At 36.2% G+C, this 22303-nt stretch overlaps 1 protein-coding gene across 10 annotated transcripts in view; it reads left to right on the forward strand.

The window, feature by feature from the left end:
* The window catches only part of YAF2 (YY1 associated factor 2), an 83907-nt gene extending 71208 nt beyond the window's left edge, over positions 1-12699 (forward strand). For 4 of the 10 annotated variants that reach the window (XR_014083035.1, XR_014083038.1, XM_081593698.1 and 1 more), the window contains 2 exons: positions 9956-10108; positions 10904-12699. Coding sequence is in view for 5 of the 10 variants with exons in the window: in XM_081593698.1 (XP_081449824.1) it covers positions 9956-10108; positions 10904-11141 (391 nt within the window). In the remaining 5 variants the exon portion in view is untranslated. Of the gene's footprint in view, positions 1-2900; positions 3735-4982; positions 5135-6231; positions 6325-9955; positions 10109-10903 lie in introns of those variants that run through there. The other 6 variants (XR_014083036.1, XR_014083037.1, XM_081593699.1 and 3 more) reach the window with 5 other exon arrangements.
* Positions 12700-22303: the final 9604 nt, after the last annotated feature.

A 22303-nucleotide genomic window follows, 5' to 3' on the forward strand; every position in this document is an offset into this window, starting at 1 on the left:
CTTTGTATTTAGTTGCATAGTGCATCTCCAGTGCATGCAACAGATTCTGGTAAGTTCTTTTTTTATTTTTATTATGGTACAAATATTTTCTGATCTTCCTTGTTGTATCTTCTTAGATATACCCATCATTTAAAAGTGGACATTTAATTTTCAAATATATGGGATTTTAAGTTATCTTGGACATTAAATTTCTCATTTTGATATTGATTGTTCATTTAAATGCTTTCTTCTCTGCAGTCACCCTCTGTTTTTTCAGTCTCCTAACTTGATTGAGGCTTTCAGTGGCTAAATCAAAGATCTCTCTTGGTAAATGTCACACTGCACTTGAAAATATATTGGTTATTTTCAAATATCTTTTGATACTGATTTTTAACAAAATTCCATAGTGATAAGAGAACAGAGTCTGTGTGATTTCAATACCTTTGTTGTTCAGTCACCTAGTTGTGTCCGACTTTGCAGTGCACCAGGCTTCCCTGTTCCTCACCATCTCCTGGAATTTGCCCAAGTTCATGTCCATTACATCAGTGATGCCATCCAGTCATCTCATCCTTTGTCACCCTCTTTTCCTTCTGCCTTCAATCTTTCCCAGCATCATGGTCTTTTCCAGTGAGCTGACTATTCTCATTAGGTGGCCAAAGTATTGGAGCTTCGGCTTCAACATCAGTCCTTTCAATGATTATTCAGGGTTGATTTCCTTTAAGATTGACTGGTTTGATCTCCTTGCTGTCCAAGGAGCACCACAGTTTGAAAGCATCAATTCTTTGGCGCTCTACCTTCTTTATGGTCCAGGTCTCACAACCGTACATGACTGCTGGAAAGACCATAGCCTTGACTATACAGACCTTTGTTGTCAAAGTGATGTCTTTGCTTTTTTAACAGACTGTCTAGGTTTGTAATAGCTTTCCTGTCAAGAAGCAGTTGTCTACTAATTTCATGGCTGCAGTCACCATCCACAGTGATTATAGAGCCCAAGAAGAGGAAATCGTCACTGCTTCTACCTTTTCCCCTTTTATTTGCCTTGAAGTGATGGGGCTGTATGTCATGATCTTAGTTTTTTTAACATTGAATTTTAAGCCAGCCTTTTCACTCTCCTCCTTCACATCAAGAGACTCTAGTTCCTCTTTGCTTTCTGCCATTAGAGTGATACCATCCACATATCTGAGGCTGTTGGTATTTCTCCCGGCATTCTTGATTCCAGCTTATAACTCATCCAGCCTGGCATTTCTCATGATGCACTCACCGTATAAGTTAAATAAACAGGGTGACAATAAACACCCTTGTCGTACTAGTTTGTTAGTCCTGAACCAGTCAGTTGTTCTCTACAGGATTCTTACTGTTATTTCTTGACCAGTATACAGGTTTCTCAGCAGACGGGTAAGGTGGTCTGGTATTCCCATCTCTTTAGAGTTTTCTACAATGTGTTATGATCCATACAGTCAAACGCTTTAGTGTTGTCAATGAAACAGGTAGATTTTTTTCTGGAATTCCCTTGCTTTCTCTGTGATCCAGCAAATATTGGCAATTTGATCTCTGATTTCTCTGCCTTTTCTAAACCCCGCTTGAACATCTGGAAGTTCTCTGTTCACATAATTGTGAAGCCTAGCATGCAGGAGTTTGAGCATAACCTTACTAGCATGGGAGATGATTGCAATTGTCTGGTGGTTTGAACATTCTTTAGTACTGCTCTTCTTGGGAATTGGGATGAGGATTGACCTTGTGCAGTCCTGTGGGCACTACTGGACCATGAAACTTTTGCACTTTATTTTATGTCCCTGGATGTGTTCTAGTGTCTCCTAGTTGATAGTCTATGGGAACTTAAACAGAATTTGTATTCTACTGTTGTCTGAAAATTGTATAAATCTTAATTATGTTAAATTGATTCATGGTGCTTTTCAGGTCTACTATACCCTTCTACTTTTCTGTCTATTCATCCTGTTAATTTTTGAGAGTTTAATATTGAAACTCCAACTAAAAATCTTAATTTACTTAAAATTAATTGTAATATATAGTGGAAATATATGTTCTGTATTTTCTAAGTCTCCTTGCTATCATACTTGTAATTTAAAAAACAAAAATATATAAAAAGACGTTAGTTTGCTTTCAGTTTTATATATTGTGATTCTTTGTTAAGATTTTATTTGCATGATTATCTACTGTAGAAACAGTAACAGAAAACATTTGTATATCTCTAGGGTAGGTAGCATTGAGTTTTGCTGAGAAGTTAGATAGTGCTGGTATTAGCAGAGTAGATTATTTCATTGATTGGAGGTGGGGAAAGCCACATAGAAAGGACTCTTTCATCCTTTGATTTAGTAGTCACTATTTATGCAAAGCAGTCATACTTTAAACCTTTCATTCCGTTTTCATGAAAAAGGAAGTAAATGGCTCAGAAGCAAAATGGCATCAGCAAATTTTTCAAGAAAGTGAATTCTTGGAAGTTGGCACCTAGTTAAATCAGTGTTTACAAAATTAATTTATAGTTGTATTTATGCATCATATTTAACAGGTTTTTATGATTGCTACTGTTAAGAGATATTTATTAAGCATCTAATACTTGTAAGATCTACTGTATATGTATTTGTTGGGGATAGAAAAATAGGCAATATGTGATCTTTTCCCACATAAGAATTAGAGTCCCATTGGTGAGGAGATAGAACACAGCTATAAAAGGATCAACAGCATTGCAAAAGAGTGTAGAAGACCACCACTCCACAGAGCTGCTACAGGGGTTCCACAGACATGTGATGTACGTTTCTTTTTAAAAATTTCAGTAACCCGTTATATAAATGTGTTCTATGCACTAAATAGGGCTTCCCAGGTGGCTAGTGGTACAAAATCCACCTGCAGAGCGGAGACGCACAGGAGATATGGGTTTAATCCCTGGGTCAGGAAGATTCCCCTGGAGAAGGAAATGGCAACCCACTCCAGTATTCTTGCCTGGGAAATCCCATGGACAGAGGAGCCTGGCAGGCTACAGTCCATGGAGCTGCATAGAGTCTGACATGACTGATCGACTAAGCAGCAGGATCAGTGTGCACCAAATATTCACGTGCACAGAAGGAAGATGATAAAGCTTACTAATTTATTTTGCTTATTAGTTCACTTTTTTTTTTACAGTTTCAAAATAGAGTAGCAAATCCTTCATTTGTATTTCTCCAACATAATAAAAAGATGCACATGGCCCTAGCAACATTTTTTAGTCATCATTTTCCCTTTTCTACCTCTGCCCTCACATAATAGTTTTGCTCCCAAGCTACACTCATCAAAACCTCTGTAGCCTCAAAAACTGATCTGTCAAAAATAAGATCTGCCCTAGAAAGCCTGGAAAGGAAGATACATGGAGCAGGCCAGGCCACAGAATGGACTTCCCTGCACCCTGGGAGGAGAAATCCAGGGAATTTCAACAGAGTAACTTCCCTACCTTCATACTTGTTAGGCTGCATGGTGCTTGGGCTCTCTGACTCCAAGTCTTCATATGACAGTAATCCTGGATGAGTTTTTCTGTAGATTCAAGAATTGTTACACGAAGAGTCTTTTTTTTTTTTTTTCCGAACAGTCTTTTAAGAACGGAAAGGGATATGGTTTCCTCACACAATAGTCATTCAATCCAAAGGACTCTGTCATGAAATATTTTGCAATAGTGAACCTGAATCATCTTGTTTTGCAGTAGGACATGTCATAGTATTCTTTCTTCATCTTTGATACTTGGCACCGAAATTTATTTGATATGATTGGTAAGTGGACAGCTGCTGAAGGGTCGGAATGTATACCTAGTCTAGAAATGACAGTGATGTTTTGGGAGCACAGAAAATGGCTGTCCTCTTGAAAAAATTGTGAGCTGTCAGGCTTTCAGATTAAAAGTGTTTCGATGATGCAGTGCAAGAAGTGGAAGCAAAGAGAAGCCAGAGTCTATTAGAGATGTGTTGAGATCAGGAGTCACTATTTACAAGGGAGATATGTTCCTAGGATTAGGCCTAACAAGCTGATGAGGAATTAGTTCCATTAGTCTATATCAGATCTGTATACCTTCAAATAGAATAAAAATTTGGGTTACTACAATTTAAAGTCTTACTAAATTTTTAGTAATATTAAAGTTTTTAATATAAATTGTTCCTTTGGTTTTCACTCCTGTAAATTATTCATAAAATGATTTTAAAGAGGAGGGTGGCAGTCCATGGTGATGGCTGCTTTTCTTGGTGTACTGATGGTTTAAACATGAACTAAAGTTCCTTCCATCATGTAGTAAATCCTCGGTCTGATTTTTGAAATCACAGCACATCCTTTTTTCCTTCTTGGTGCTTTTGACAAAATTTACTTTTATTTAGTTAGTTATCCCTTGTGTGGCTTCTCTCCCATACATTAAGCAAACACTTGGAGGGTGAGAACTGTGTCTGTCTTGTTCACAGTGAATCTCCAGCACCGTGTCTAGTGCCTGACACGTGTGGATGTGCAATATATTTGTCAAACAGTGGAGCTTGTTTATAAAATCTTCCTTGGGTATATTTTTGGACTTTTGTTAGCAGTGTATCAACAGACTCGCAACGGATTTAGATTTTTGGTTTAGTCTCTTAACGCACTTAAATTTATTATATTGCTTCAATTTACAATATATATATTTTAGTGTTTTGCAACAGATTGTGTCTTTCTCAGCTATGAATAATGCTGCCTCCTTTAGAAAAGAATGAATAATTGCTTTATATCTTATTTATTTGTTGCCTCTCCAGCTCGGCAAAGCTAATTTGTGATGAGGTTAATCAAGCTTAAAATATTTATTTCATGATATTCAGCACATAGAATTTTTGTTGCAGGGTGGTTGGGGTGGAGGGCAGACACATAGTTAGAAACGGTATATATCAAGTCACCATTAACCAGTCTCCTACCCACATGAAGTCAAACAGCTCCTAGAAGTACTTTGTTCTTATGAATAGGAGATATCCATAAATGTTTGTTGAAATGTTCCCTCCTCTTTTTTTATGTTACAGGAAATCAATTTTTGGATTACACAAAAGCAAAAGAGACCTGTCAAACTTTACACAGTCTCTTTGACCTGTATATGATGGATACATAGGGACACATGGAGATCCCAAAATTTTGGAATGCCATATTTTACAAGTTACATCAAATCGTGACATATGTAAATAATAGAGTACAGTTGAGATATGTCTGGATAGCACTTATTTTACTGACTGGGTGACCTTTTTGTCCTCCTGATCATAGAACCTTCAGGGTTGTAGGTGTATTGTCAACAATCATGAATGATAAATTATTGAACATAAAAAAGGCATACTTTATAAATACCCTTCCCCTTATACCCTAACTATCTCCCACCCCTAAAATTCCCTGCTATCCTCTAGATTTTTCTCACTAAGTAGAAAAGGGATCACAGTTAAACCTAAGACCCCTAGAGATGGGAGAGCTTTCTTTTGAATAGAGCATGGTGAAGGTGAGTCAGTTTATGATAGGCTGAAAAGATCGTCAGAAACTGTGTTCCTCCTGTCTTCATTGAAGGATCTTTAAAACTCATTCAGCCATTAGAGAGCAGCAGAAAGCTTGTTTAGTAGTTAAGCTACATGTATACACATGTTTTGTGCTTCTTTTCATCCATAGTTATACCAGATCAAATAATCCTACAAAAGAGGAGCAAAGATGTAATTTTTAAGTGAAAATCAACCATCTAATTAAAATAAGAATAAAAGAATGAATTAATAAACATTTAGGAAAATCTAGGATTAAAAGAGAAGGAGATGTAACTACTGAAAAACAAAAATAGTGTTTTTTGAGGCAGAAGAGAGCAACTATAGAAAATTCGTTGGTGCTTAAAAACTAACAAAAAATGAACAACAGACAGTGCCAAGTACAGAAATTACTGATTGCTTATGCGAACACTAGTCTCACATTTCCACTTGCCCCAGGGACACCTTTTCTTAAATTTTATAAAATCCACAAACCCAACATGACCAGCACCATCATCTCTAGTTTGATATGATGGTCTTCTAGCTTGTCTCCCGATTCCAGTCTTTGACCTGACCAGGCCAGCTAGTCTTTCTTTCTGTGTTGTTTTTACCTTGTAGGAGAATATACATTTATTATTTTTGTTCTTACTTCTGAGAATATGACACTTAGAAGAAATCTAGATTCATAACTTGTTTTAAAATATTGATTTATGTGACTCAACCTCATGGTTTTATGGAGAGAATCATGTTCTACTGACTGATACACTTTCATTTTCAGATTTATGGGCCATATAAAAAGGGGAAATGCTTCTAGAAAGATTCTGGAGAGAGAACTTGTTAACTATGAAGAAGACTTGGCAACAGTTTTATTGTAAGGTTCATGAAGTTGAGAATTAGTTTTCTTTCTTTCTTACGTAAAAGTGGGAGTGATTGAGGAACTGTGTCTCATAAGCAACATGTACAAACTTGGAGACAGATGCTGATGGGGAAGGGGAGTGATTGATAGCATTGTAAAAATATTCAGTACCTAACCACAACACAGCAGTTTCATTCCTAAAAACTTCGTGATCAGAGAATCCATGATTGAGACAGTTACATCTTAAGGCAAATATTGTATTGAGGTTAATAATGAATCCAGAAAAACCGAGAAAAATATTCAGTTTTGCTTAAAAACAGCACTAAATAAAGAGAATATACATGATTATATGTCTGAAGTTAGTGATAATGGCCTCTAAATAACTAATGTAAATTTATTGATTGATGGAAACATCAGGATTTCTACTCTAGAATGTGAATTATTTAAATTTTGCAATTTATTGTAATTCAGTTTAAAAATTTTATAAATTCATTTTGTATTCAATTTTAGGTTTAAGGGAGTAACAGTACAAACTGTAATAAAGGAAGTTGTCAAACTTCCATTTGTTACGGCAGGAAGAGATTCAGAGACCCATAATACCTTGGGAGACAAATGATGACCACACCTCAGTTGCATTATATAGCTTGGAGTGACTCTCAATTTTAGGTGACTCACTGTTCACCAGGCATTAGTCTAACCAAATCTTTTCACAACCTGCCACACCTTTGAACTTTCTTTCTCTGTACATACCCTAGAATAATTAAAAGAGAAGTTAATTCCTGCTGCTCTTGCCTTTCACTACTTGCTTCCTTCTATGTAGTGAGTGGTTGATCCTGTGAGTAAGCATAGAGACAGTATTCCTTTCCTTTAAAAACATCTTTGTGGGTGAAGGGTGGGAGGGAGGTTCAAGAGGGAGGGAACATATGTATACTTACAGCTGATTCACATCGTATGACAGAAACCAGCACAACATTGTAAAGTAGTTGTCTTCCAATTAAAATTTTTTAATAAAATGCAAAAAACCTTTCCTCATTAAACCTGATTTTATCATTCATTCATTTTTCAACAAATATTAGGTATCTAGTATTTTCCAGTACTATGCTAGGTGCTAGTTATCCAGTGGTATATAAAACTGATACCATCTCTTTCTTTGTGGAGTTTAGATGAGGAAAGAGACAGTAAAATTAAAATTGCAACTCCTTCCTTAAAACTCCCTGTGTTCCTTACTTTTTTTTTCTTCCATAGCATTTATCCACATCTAAGACTTTACTTTTTGTTTAATTTCATCTACAGAATACTGGTTACATGAGAACAAGCAAGAGTTTCTGTATGTTTTGCTAAGGGATTATGTTGGTTGAGAAGTGAGAAAGGCACATTTAATTAGTTACCATGTCCCCTTGCGGAGAAGGCAATGGCACCCCACTCCAGTACTCTTGCCTGGAAAATCCCATGGATGGAAGAGCCTGGTAGGCTTCAGTCCACGGGGTCGTGAAGAGTCTGCACGACTGAGCGACTTCACTTTCACTTTTCACTTTCATGCATTGGAACAGGAAATGGCAACCCACTGTAGTGTTCTTGCCTGGAGAATCCCAGGGATGGGGGAGCCTGGTAGGCTGCCGTCCATGGGGTCACACAGAGTCGGACACGACTGAAGCGACTTAGCAGCAGCAGCAGCATGTCCCCTTGATTCTGCTTCTTCATTCTGTCTTTAAATAACCCCACAGCTGTTTCCTTTTAGTTCAAGCCCTTTTTATTTTTGCCTGATCTATTAAAGTAGCTTTCCCTGTCTCTGTAGTACCTTTCTCTTCCAGATTGCTGCCAGTCATTTTCGTAAAATTCAAATCTGAATTTCTTTAGTGATCTCTCATCTTTAAAGAGTAAATCAGACTTCTTAGCTTTGCATTATCAGATTCCTTCATAACTTTTTTTCATTTCTCTGCTGCTCCCTGCTGTCCATCTTAAACCCTTTGCTGCAGTAATGTTAATATATTATACTCCTTCAAGCTTCTTTGCAAAGTGTGGTGGCTGGACCAGAGGCTTCTGCATAACTGGGAAGCTATTAAAAATGCAGATTTTGGGCTCCATCTGAGACCTACTGAATCAGAACCCTGGGAGCAGAGCTAAGCAAGCTAAACAAGACTTTCTAGTAATCCTGATGTACCTTAAATTTGAGAACCACTGCTTCAGTCCTTTTTCTTTTAAAGTTTATTTCCTGAACAAGATCAGCCAATAATATTTTCATCTATGTAACTTTTTTTTTTTATAAATTTATTTATTTTAGTTGGGGGCTAATTACTTTACAATATTGTAATAGTTTTTGCCATACATTGACATGAATCAGCCATGAGTTTACATGTGTTCCCCCTCCTGGACCCCCCACCCACCTCCCTCCCCATCCCATCCCTCTGGGTCATCCCATATGTAACTCTTAATATGCATCATTAACCCTGGTATCTGGGTCAGCCCTACTTTTTAAATTGTATTCTGGACATCTTTCCTGGATATCCTACCTGTACTTCAGACTCTGTAGTTTCTAAACAAAATTCAATATCCATCTATTAAGATGTTTTATATACTTCATTTCCTGTTTCCTCCTTCAAAGGATTCCTCCTTGCAGCTTTGAAAGCTAGATTGTGCAGCATTTTCTCTTTGGTTTCTACTTTGTCTTGTTTTAGAAGAACAGAGGAAAAAAAAATTTTAAAAGCTCTACTGACCAAAATAGGGTCAGGATTTTCCAGGCAATAGATTACTGTTGTTTGTAGACCATCTGTTACGATTTATTTTTATCTTATTTTTCCGTTTTGTCCCTCCCATCTTTTTTCCCCTCTTTAGTAGTCTTTCTCATTTTAAGAGACTGTTAACTTTGAATCTTGACCTCAGCCACCCACACTCTACCATAAAGCTGGAGAGATCCTTGACCCTGGGCTAATAGAGTGACAACTGGTACCAAAGGCTGTAGTCAGGCAACATTTCATCTCTCTCGGTACAGTTTTGCAGTAGGTTCTCAATACTTTTTTTTTTTTTATTTTTTAAATAAGTGAGCTAGGCAAGTCTCAAAAGACTGGGAAGATCTCCAAGATCAAAAAAGCACAGTGAAATTGTGGCTAGATAGGTAAGGAACCTTAAAGACTTTAACAATAGGGAGAAAATTTACTGAATGAATAAACGAACGATTTTTAAAGAAAAAAATAGCCACTGTCACAGATGGTGAGATATTTCCTTCTCTGAGAGAGGAGGGATACATTTAGATTTTATTTCAGTGTAAACTTTCAAGTTTAATTTAATTATCTCATGTATGTTTATATGTTTGCTTCCCCATGAGCACAGTTTGATATACATTTTAAATAATTTTCATGTTGATTTATGTGACAGTTATATTTTAATAGTTTGACTATATATCTTGGGCAATAACTTTTAACTGTTATTATAGTTTTATTTTTGTTGACTAGGAAAGACAATAATGTATATGTGTGTGTGTATATGCATATATATATCTGTTACATTGCATATCTGAATTACATATGAGAAATTTTTATATGTGAAAATCACAATATATATCTATTCTCATAATTTGAGGTATTCTCATAAAAAATCATGTTCTTAAATTATAGTAATAAAAAAACCTTTGTTTTTAACATGCACACAGGAAACCTCGACCTGTCTCCCAGTTGGTTGCACAGCAGGTTACTCAGCAGTTTGTACCTCCTACACAGTCAAAGAAAGAGAAAAAAGATAAAGTAGAAAAAGAAAAAAGTGAAAAGGAAACAACTAGCAAAAAGAACAGTCATAAGAAAACCAGGTAAATTTGAAGAGTGTTTTAATGGCACTTTTGAAATAATAAAATTAACCATTTAATATTGTCTTTTAACACTGATATATAAAGTAGAATATGAAATATATAATATAGAAATAAAAGATTTCATCTGTTTTACTATGTCATGAAAGCATTTTTTCAAGTTGAAGATATATTAGAAATTACATACAGAGGCCACAAATACAGGCTTAACTGTGAGGACACTTTCTGCTTTTTGTTTTTGTTTTACTAGATGGAAAGACACTTGTGTTTGAACTATTTCTTTTTCACTCATAAAGCCAGGAGTGATATTCACAATACTCAACAGATATTTGCATGAATTTTAACCAATCAGAATGGTCGTGGGTCCTGGCAGAGCAGACAGTCATGATGCCCTTATCGTAAGTGCGCGTCAGTGGAGTGGCAGCCCTCCATCTGTCAGCCTTAGCTGCTGTCAGCTTCCTCTGTGATGCAGCTGTGACTGCTGTTCTAAAATCTTTACTGTAGTAAAATTGATAAGCCGTCTGCAAAATTACGATAAAGTTATAAAAGCACAATTAGGAGACCATTACTCCTAGTGTTTTTTGTCATGTTGAGGAAGATCCATGAATGATTGGCTTGATTAATGTTAATGATTTCAAGCATTTAATTATATTTTTATGTTTAGTTACACTTGAATATAGAGCTTTAAAGATAGATGTACTTATTTTGTCGTTTTTACTTAACTTAATATGCACTGCATGCTCAGAGACTTGGTAGAGAGAAAAGCTAGTTAAAAATTTTATCATCTTTTGTGTTTAGGCCAAGATTGAAAAATGTGGATCGGAGTAGTGCTCAACATTTGGAAGTTACCGTTGGAGATCTGACAGTCATTATTACAGACTTTAAGGAGAAAACGAAGTCACCGCCTGCATCTAGTGCTGCCTCTGCAGATCAACACAGTCAGAGTGGCTCCAGCTCTGATAACACAGAGAGGGGAATGTCCAGATCATCTTCACCCAGAGGAGAAGCCTCATCACTGAATGGAGAATCTCATTAAAGTTTATTTTCTCCAGTTTCCGTCACTTCTGTCATACCATGCAAATACACAGATTATGCCAAGAAGTACCACATTTTCATGACAAACATATTCATGCACAATCCATGATTTGCGTTTTAATTAAAATAGAAATTTGTTAGAATTTGTTAGATTTTAATTGCAATCTGTGCTTACCAAACATTTCCAGACTTAATGTTTTGGTCTCCACAGTTAAAGCTGCCATGAAAATGTGGTTGAGTTATTCATTATGCAGTGTTATTGGTAAGTCTATTTTCACTTTTAGTTTAGTGAATTCTAACACATAATTCTTGAATTCTCTACTATTGGCATGTAACGAATTTAAATTTTTATAACATAGTGCAAGCTGCCTAAATATGTATTATTTGAGAATTGTGAAACAAATAGTTATATGTATACAAGTCAAAGATCAACTTAATCAACTATTGCTGCAACAGAATTTTCTTAATGGTTATCCTCTTAAATACACCTGCTGGTACTTGGTGTGGTTAAATAGGAAGATTGTTATTAAATAAAGAATTTGTATGAACCATTGCCAATGTTTTTGACACATTTTACTAAATTATTGTTTCTGAATTATGTTTTAGGTTTTATCTGTTTTGGGGGGGGTTTGCTTGTCTTTCAAGATATTCATTTATTGTAATGTTTACTAGCAGACTAGTAAACAATAAAACATTGATTATGTAGCTTTATAATTCAGGTTTAGTGCTATTGTCATTGAACACTGGTATTTTCTGTATTGTATAGAACATTAAAATTCAAGTAATTATAAGCATTTGACAAAAACAGAAGAGAAAAGAAAGCTGTAATGTTAAGAGCTGCAATTTTGGAAAAGCTTTAACTTAATAATAGTTTTATCACTGTTTCCTTGCCCCAGACTTATCCAGGGTCATAGGAGTATGAATCTAATTAATACACAAATGGGAACTGTTGCACAGAGCTAGGAAATAACTAATATTTAATCAGCTTAATTGGCCTTTTTATTAAATATAACAATTCTTATAAAAATTATAGTACCATATTTTCAGAGACACTTGCCAGTTTATGCATTTATCAATATCCTAAAATTAAAAAAATATTTACAGCCCCACTTATTATTATGTAAATTTACCAATAAAATATTTTTATGACTACAGATTTTGCATTTTTGTTTACAACTAATAAAAGTGTTTTATGTTGTCTTTAAAAATCCAACTTAGAAACCACACAGTACTTCTTAAATTCTAGGGTCTCCTGCTTTCTCTTAGCCATTTGTTTAATACCTATTTACCTGTAGGAGGCTTTTGAACTATAAATGAACTTTAAATCATAATATGGATACAAAGTATCACATAAAAACATCATGATAGCATTTGAAGAAAGGAAACTGTAGACTCTGACAGTTGTGATATTTGGTGGTTTCATGTGGTAATGTAATTTTTTGTTGAATTGCAGTACTTTTTACAGGCACAATGGTACTGTCTTTTTGTAAGATGCAAGTTGTGAAATACAGTTAATTGCATACAGTAAAAGTCTGTGATTAAAACATTTATATACCTCATTCTTTAGTGTTGTTAAGTGAAAGAATTTTGTTTTTAAGATACTTCCAGTGGAACCCCAAATAACTGGTATGTTCTTTCAAAACATGAAATTTTTAAATTTTATTCTTTTTCACATGTTTCAAATGTTTTATATATATGCATATATATTCATTTTTTAGACATAGTAAAAATTGCAAGTATTAACTGTAATAGGGAAAATATTATAATATTTAAGTTAGAACTACTCTTTGGAGGTACTGGGTCTTCTGATGATGATCAAATACTTTTTAGATGTATTTTAAATGCACTGCAAGAGAGAATAATCGGACAGAAGATGGGATTTTACCTGAACGGAGCATAGTGATCTTTGTAAATAGTAAGGAGACACTGCAGCATGGAAATGAAGAGTGCTAACTGGTGTCTGGCATTTTAATCTCTTGCAGAACCCAAGTTAGCTTGAGTGAGTCACTCCAGGTCATTTCCCCTCTGGTATACAGGGATAATGATAATCATGTCTAGCTCATAGTGTTGTTGGATTAAATGTCAGTCCATATACAGTTCTTAATAATTACCTGATACATACCCAATGCTCAGTAAAGGTGAGCCTTTACTATCTTTATAGGTAAAATCCCATTTACAGAAACATAATGCCTTTCGGTTTTTTTTGGTAACAAAAATTATTTCCATGCCTTCTTGGATGACTGAAAGGAATTGTGTTCTACAGGTTAAGTTGAATTTTTACACCAGATGTTTGCTCTGATCCCAGATGAGCTATCTTTCTATAATTAAAGAACTTGATGATATGCATTATGAGACAAGAGAAATGAGTTGGCTACTTTGACATTTTGTTTTCCTTTCGTTAATTATAGTTACGTTTATCTGCCTTTGTTTCACCCTACCTCAAATACACTTCCAAACCAGGAGACAGACCCCAATTCTATGAATATTTATCTCGAATGTTCAAGTAGGCAAAAAGATTCAGAGCCTGGTCTTAAGGTATATATTTAGCTCTCTTTCATCAACTTACCTTGTGGTTTTAATAGTGGATTCTTTTAGCCAAATTCTACACAAAAAGAGCATTTGGATGTTTTTCAGAGTTTATTAGCTTATTTTGATACAAGTAAGAGTGAAGATATAATTTGAGGTGTACAAGACTACATATTCTTAAAACCTTTTATATTACACAGAAATAGTTGACTTAATAACTTAAAGGTTTTATTTTTATTAAATGCTTTCCTAAAATTATAGTGATTATAGACAAAGTGAAAACATTTAAAAAGAAAAGACTTCAGCTTTTCTAAATTGACATATTTATTACCTTTTTTTAGACAAAAGTCCTCATTGCCTGACAATATTATAGTTTATTCATAGTATATGCATTTAGGCTGAGTGGTCCAGAACTTTTAGTTTCCACTGACACTGTTATTTTACCTGTTTCCTTGGTCTGCCACTTATCTCTTTCCTTAAATCTTTTGAAGACTTGAAGTAGGAACTGGGCCATTAATAGAAACTTCTGTACTGTACTTTGAAAATTAAGTGAAAACAGTGAACGTGTGTGTTAAGAATAATCACAGAGTAATACTTTGACTTAGCACTGGCTCCTCTCTTCAACCACAGGCACCTTCAGGTGTCTGGAACAACTGAAATGTAGAAAAGTCATCAGTGACAAAATAGCTGAGCAGAATCAGGAGATAGCGAAGGTTACAGAATACACGATGTGACTGATCATTTTGTGAAAGCAGAAGGAAAAAAACATTCCCTGGCTGTTGAGGGTGATGAAAAAGAAGGTCCCCTAATAACAAAGTCAAGAAACTAGAAATGGGAAAAAATGAGGGAGGCAGAAGGAGAAAAAACAAAAATAGGAGAAATTAGAAAATAGGACATTGGAATGCAGTTGATGACAGCAGGGAAGAATCACTAGGAAGGGAGAAAGAGAACAAATAGGAGAATTTGTCTTGGGAAGTCTCTTGTCTTGGAAAAAATTTTAAAACATGATAAATCATCTTCATAATGATGCAGCCATTGTTCCAGTTGTGTTTACGAGAGCAGCAATATGCGTAATAGCTATAAAATGGTTTTCTTCAAAACCAGTTCACTTTTAGAAGCATCATAGAGAAGATTTAACTTGAATTATATGAACACTTTACTGTCTTGAATGCACAGCCCTGCTAGCCTGGATAATCTAAATGTTACACTTTTTAATACGGCTTTGTATTTAGCCAGTGCAGGTATTCCTGCTTTTGCAGAATGGGCCACTTCTGGAGCATATGAAATGTCATGATAAGACCAGGTCCATATGTGCTAGAAAAATCAAGTAGACCTCTGAAAGCTTTCTGTTCTCTGGGTCATGTTTCATGTTCTGAATTGCTTTTCGGTGGTGATTTCTCTCCCCTCCATCAGTGAAAGTTGTAGGCTATAGTAGCTGTTTTATTGCTACTTCCTGTATTTTCCCGATCTTAATTTTCTTTATGTTGGTATTCAACTCAGCGAGCATTTATTGAGTATATTTGTGTGCTAGGCACTGGTCTGGGGGTTGGTTTCAAAGAAGACTAAGATGTGGAACTCTAATACTAGAGGAGAGATCTGTAAATATAATGCCATTACTTCAACAATAAAAATACATGTACAGAAGTAACAGAAGAGGGAGTGCTTGCCACTTTCTTTTCCTTCCTAGAAAATTCAGGCTTGGCTTGAGTGCCCACTGTGAGTCCACATTGAAGATATTAGGATCTCACCTTGATACTTGCTGCTGATAATGTTGGGTGTTAACCAATAACTTAGCCAGCTGCCATTTCATCACCCTAGCTTGAATTTTCAAAAGTTAGACCTTAAGCTATGTAATATGAGATGATTATTTTCCTGTTCTAATTTTTAGAAGTCAGTAAACCATTGAATGAGATCTCCTGTTGCCTTTTTGTGAGGATATTGAGGAAACATTACATCTCTCAGAATCTAAATGAGAAATTTTATTCAGAACTATTTCAGGAAGAGCTTTACTTCAACCTGAGAAATCAATTTGCATGTTTCTTATGAACAATGCAAATCACTGACTGTTTTCAGTGTTTGCTTTAGTTGTGAGAAATCTCAGATTAAAATCAGGCCTACTTTTAATAGGTAGAACTCAAATCATCTGTGTATTTGTATTCTGACTTGTTATTTTTGATCCAACTATTTCTCTAGATTCCAATTTTCATCTTCACCTTTTTCCTTGTGTTCTAAAGTTCCTCAAATCTCTTCTGTAAATAAGGCTAAATAGTAATACTTAAAAAAAAAATCTCAAAAAAGCTGCTTAATTTTAGTTGTGGGGATAAGCCCCAATGGGAAATTTTCAGGGCAAGTATCCAGTAAAATGCATCCAACTGAAATTCCTGTGTAGTGGAAATAATACACAAGTTTGGTAGGTCTTCAGTTACATCCAGGGAAACCTGGATCTGCTGATTTACCTAGAAGTAGGGAATGTGAATGAAGTTACTATTTCATCTTCATATTTTCATCAACTCTTACCAAGAGAATTCAGAAGCTAAACTGGGTACCAAGATTTATTAATTTAAACTTTTTCATGTGTATTATTTTCATTTTAATTCAGACTAATAGCAACGATGAGATTAGCTTGTGTTTAGAGTTGGGATACTGTTATAAAACTAGTTGGGGAGAAGACTCCTAAAGGACAAAAATGTAGTGAGAACATTAAAAAGGAAAGTAGGCTGGTTTCAGAATTAAAGAACTGAGTGATCTGGCCTTAGGTCAGAGAGAGAGCTTTTGGTCTTTGATAAGAGATATAGGAAAGACTGATGTTTTCAATATATGATAAAGTAAATAAGGGACACTTAATTAGAACAAAAAGAATTTTTTTTTACTTTATTTAAAATACAGAAATGAGAAAAAAACTTTCAACATATGAAACCTATTAATATTAAAAAAATAAAACAGGACTGTTTAGGATATAATTTCTATATAGAAAGGAATATAGATAACAAGAATTCTGACTTTATTTTTCAACTAAGCACTATACTTCTGAAGTGTAATGGTATCAGAATTCTTTATTTTTTCATCTTTCAATTTTGAGGAATCTGGGTCCAGATGGCATGAATATTTTAATTCTAATTTTCCCTGTGACTAAATTTCGCTGCAAATCTAGACTTTTAATTTCACTGACAGTACTTTTTAAAGAAATATAATAGATTGTAATCTATTAATGGGAATGGAGAGCTCCTGTAAATTTAACCAGGGAGATTTATAAGGATGGCCCATAGGATATTCCTTTCTCCCCTCCCCACTCTGCCTCTTCATACTCTCCCTCCTTTATGGGCAGAAACAAACTAGCTGAATTCTGGGATTATTTGGGAGTGAAAAGTGAAAGTGAAAGTCATTCAGTTGTGTCCGACTCTTTGCGACCCCATGGACTATACAGTACATGGAATTCTCCAGGCCACAATACTGGAGTGGGTACCCATTCCCTTCTCCAGGGTATCTTCCCAACCCAGGAATCGAACTGGGGTCTCCTGCATTAAAGTGTCACCGTTTATTAGTTTTCCACTGTCACTTTTTTTCTAATCTTTTTGCCTACAGCTGAGTTTTTTGAGCAGGAAAAAAATCACTTTACTCTTTAATCTTCCCCCTTACCCTACCCTTTTTCCATATTTGCTGGTCTGAATGAACACAAAATGAAATTTTTTGCTCCAACTGACAACATAGTCTTCCAACTTTTTCTTCCAGTCCAACAAAGTCTCTAGGAAATGGCTTGTGAAAAATGAAGAAATTTCACTGGAGGCCAACAAGAGGAGAGAATTGATTTTCAGTGTGAAATTCTGATTTCTGTTTCTTTGATTGTAAATTTAATTTGTCTTATTCCTTTTGACCAATTTAAGAAATTTCCATGTAATATCTTTTTTTCCTTTTTGCTTTTACTTTTAATCTGCATCACATAGTTTAGCATTTATTTGTTCATAGTGAGATAGCATGGTATAAGGGAAAAAAAACAAATACACACTTTGGATCCTCAAAGGTTTCCATTTGAATTATGGATCTTCATTATTAGCCATGTGGTTAATGAAGTTCTCTAATTTCAGTTTCCTTGGTTTTTTTTAAAGAATAAAATAACATCGATTTCATATAGCTGTTATCAGGATTAGATTAGATTATGCATAGACCTTCATAAAGTGAAAGTTATGTAAAAAAAGTCTTTGAACTTTACTCTGAAGAGGTATAGAATTTACCTTGTCCTTCATAGGATATCTTTTTTTTAAGAAGTACTAAAATGTAGAATTGGAAAAGAAATGCTGAGCAGAACCTAAATTTGCCCTAGAATGACTTGGGAAAGATTTTTTTAAATGTCATTAACTGAGTGTGTATTATATATCCAACATGTACCAGGAGCTGCATGAAAAATCAAGATTAGTCTTTTGAATATAAGATTGTTGAGATTTGGATTATCCTGAATCTGAGAGTTTTCCAGGTCTGGAGAAGGTCTCTATCTCCATAATTTAACCAACAACCAATATTGCTGCTTTTAAATTTCTTTTTGTCCACCTAAACAGAATGGACGAAAATTCTGTCAAAAATTCTTTTTGACAGAATGAAGGGAAAATCAAAATTGATTAAAAATGTGAATATAGCCAGCCTGTCATTAGAGAATCAAGAGGGTGATCTAGAGATGCAAAAATAGACTTAAGAACACGTACATACACAAAGTAAATGAAATAAATGCCTAACCATTATGACATAAAACTATTTTAAATCATTTCCAGTAATTTACAGTTAATTTTAGAAATATCAATATGTGTGAATCCTGGAAATGATCAGAAGTATTCACACAACTCCTTATACTCCAGGATAACCAGTTAGGACAGTGGGTGGGTAACACAAAAGTCATATCTAGTTTTGGAATGCCATATACACTTTTTCAACAATTTCCTTTTTAATTACAGGATTAAAAGGGATCTAAAGGTCCAGAACCCTGATGTCAAGTAAAAGGATGATTGTTCTTCTCGATATGCTCTTCCCATATATTGTGCAGAAATGAATATTGCCATTCCAGTATTTTAACATTCTCTGGGTCATTAAATTATTCTTTATTTTTATTACATTTAGTCTGTTGCAGTAGAAACAATCGTAGTTAGCATCTCTTTAAATTAAACATACTTTGAGTACTAGCTCTTACTCTAGTTTATTGTTACAATATCCTTTAGTTTTCTCTCTTAAAATCTATTTTCTCTTCTTACAGATGCTTTTATTATCCATCTTTGTATCTCATTAAGTTTCTATTTATTTCTCTAAGAATTGTAAGGTGTAGTGAAAGGATTATTGTCGCTGTTTTTACTTGCCTGTCTCCCCTTTTGGGGGCAGTACAGAATAGCCCCTTGTCTGGCATGTAGAACATATTCAATAAATATTTATTGAATGAATAAGTGTATGTTTTCATTCTATTCATACATCTTAACAGCGTGCTAGTTTTACTTTTTTGTCAATTAAGGCAAGAAATTTAATCCTTACAGGGGGAGAAACTGAGGCTTAAATTTGTTAGTAACTAGCACTCATCTCACATGCTAGTAAAGTAATGCTCAAAATTCTCCAAGCCAGGCTTCAACAATATGTGAACTGTGAACTTCCAGATGTTCAAGCTGGTTTTAGAAAAGGCAGAGGAACCAGAGATCAAATTGCCAACATCCTCTGGATTATCGAAAAAGCAAGCGAGTTCCAGAAAAACATCTAGTTCTGCTTTATTGACTATGCCAAAGCCTTTGACTGTGTGGATCACAATAAACTGTGGAAAATTCTGAAAGAGATGGGAATGCCAGACCATCTGACCTGTCTCTTGAGAAACCTGTATGCAGGTCAGGAAGCAACAGTTAGAACTGGACATGGAACAACAGACTGGTTCCAAATAGGAAAAGGAGTACATCAAGGCTGTATATTGTCACCCTGCTTATTTAACTTATATGTAGAGTACATCATGAGAAACGCTGGGCTGGAAGAAACAGAAGCTGGAATCAAGATTGCTGGGAGAAATATCAATAACCTCAGATATGCAGATGACACCACCCTTATGGCAGAAAGTGAAGAAGAACTAAAGAGCCTCTTGATGAAAGTGAAAGAGGAGAGTGAAAAAGTTGGCTTAAAGCTCAACGTTCAGAAAACTAAGATCATGGCATCTGGTCCCATCACTTCATGGGAAATAGATGGGGAAACAGTGGAAACAGTATCAGACTTTATTTTTGCAGGCTCCAAAATCACTGCTGATGGTGATTGCAGCCATGAAATTAAAAGACGCTTACTCCTTGGAAGGAAGGTTATGACAAACCTAGACAGCATATTTAAAAGCAGAGACATTACTTTGCCAACAAAGGTCCGTCTAGTCAAGGCTATGGTTTTTCCAGTGGTCATGTATGGATGTGAGAGTTGGACAGTGAAGAAAGCTGAGTGCCAAAGAATTGATGCTTTTGAACTGTGATATTGGAGAAGACTCTTGAGAGTCCCTTGGACTGCAAGGAGATCTAACCAGTCCATCCTAAAGGAGAACAGTCCTGGGTGTTCATTAGAAGGACTGATGTTGAAGCTGAAACTCCAATACTTTGGCCACCTCATGCGAAGAGTTGACTCATTGGAAAAGACCCTAATGCTGGGAAGGATTGGAGGCAGGAGGAGAAGGGGATGACAGAGGATGAGATGGTTGGATGGCATCACCGACTCGATGGACATGGGTTTGGGTAAACTCCGGGAGTTGGTGACGGACAGGGAGGCCTGGCATGCTGCGATTCATGGGGTCGCAAAGAGTCGGACATGACTGAGCGACTGAACTGAACTGAGTTCCCATGGTCACAGAACCAGCACTTATTTGGTGTAGGGATTCCAAATGAAGAACTACTGCTAATTTCACAGCATTTCCCCATCTTGTTTCGTATGGCCAAACTCCAAAGCTTCAACTGCAATTTGAACAGTTTAACAGCATGATTTTTCTCCATGAAGAGAGAGAGAGTGTGTGTTTAAAGCCTCCTTCCTTTCCCTCACTTTTTGGCACTGTAGCTGCTTTCTGGCTCCAATCTCTGTCTCTGTCCCAGCCTCCACACTGCAGCCAGGATCTGCCCTCCAAAAGGCAGATGTTATCATGTTACTTCCTAACTTAAAACCCCTTCAGTAGTTCACCATTGTCTGTGAGATTACCTTCAAACTCCTTGGTGTGCTAAACAAGGAATTCAGATATCTAGCCCCTTCAACCTCCGGTCTTATCGCTCATCATATCCTCTCTTGCATTTGCTTAACTGGTGGTATCAAACTTCTCACAGCTCCCTGAACTCAAGAGCCTGTTTCACTGATTGCTCAGCCTGGAATCACTTCCATTACCCCATCCAAGACTCTAGGGCCAGTTTTACTACACTCAAAGGTTCACAAAAAACAGAAGTAAAACCTATGAATCACTGAAGTAGTTACCAGTAAAAGGGCATCAAGCACACAACCAAAAGACAGCAAACTGGTAACACTCAAACCAAAATATGCAATGAGGCTTAGGGGTATATTGTTATCAAGCAGTAGTGTGAAGGCAGTGAGTGTGTTGTCTTTTCAGTGATTGGTTAAAACATTACAATTTTTTCTTTTTTTTTGCAGTTTAAACTTCAAACATTGAACATTTTATTCAACTTCTTTCTTATTTCTAAATTCTTTTTTATTATACAAGTTTCAGGTGTATAGCATTATAGGTTGCACTAGTAGTAAAGAACCTGCCTGCCAATGCAGGAGACATAAGAGTCCTAGTTTCAATCCCTGGTTTGGGAAGATCCCCTGGAGGAGAACTTAACAATCCACCCCAGTATTGCCTGGAGAATCCCATGGACAGAGGAGCCAGGTGGGCTGTAGTTCATGGGGTTGCAGAGTCCCTCATGACTGAAGCAATTTAGTATACACATATATTCTGCAAACGGAGAAGGCAATGGCAACCCACTCCAGTACTCTTGCCTGGAGAATCCCATTGCCGGAGGAAACTGGTGGGCTGCAGTCCATGGGGTTGCTGGGAGTCGGACGCTACTTAGAGACTTGACTTTCACGTTTCACTTTCATGCATTGGAGAAGGAAATGGCAACCCACTCCAGTGTTCTTGCCTGGAGAATTCCAGGGACAGCGGAGCCTGGTGGCTGCCGTCTATGGGGTTGCACGGAGTCGGACACTACTGAAGTGACTTAGCAGCAGCAGCAGCAGCATATTCTGCAAAGTCATCACTACCATAAGTCTAGTTATCAGCCATCACCATAGAATTGACCCCCTTCATCTATTTGCCTACCCACGGCGAGAATTTACTTAAATGAAAAGGGAATTGGTTAGTGGTTACCTCATACCAGTTTGGAGAAGGCAATGGCAACCCATTCCAGTACTCTTGCCTGGAAAATCCCATGGATGGAGGAGCCTGATAGGCTGCAGTCCATGGGGTCGCTAGGAGTCGGACACGACTGAGCAACTTCCCTTTCACTTTCCACTTTCATGCATTCGAGAAGGAAATGGCAACCCACTCCAGTGTTCTTGCCTGGAGAATCCCAGGGATGGCGGAGCCTGGTGGGCTATCGTCTATGGGGTCGCACAGAGTCGGACACGACTGAAGCGACTTAGCAGCAGCAGCAGCATACCAGTTTTGGGGAC

This window comes from Giraffa tippelskirchi, chromosome 4 (assembly GCF_054371585.1).
Source record: "Giraffa tippelskirchi isolate mGirTip1 chromosome 4, T2T-mGirTip1v1.2.pri, whole genome shotgun sequence".
NCBI lineage: Eukaryota > Metazoa > Chordata > Mammalia > Artiodactyla > Giraffidae > Giraffa > Giraffa tippelskirchi.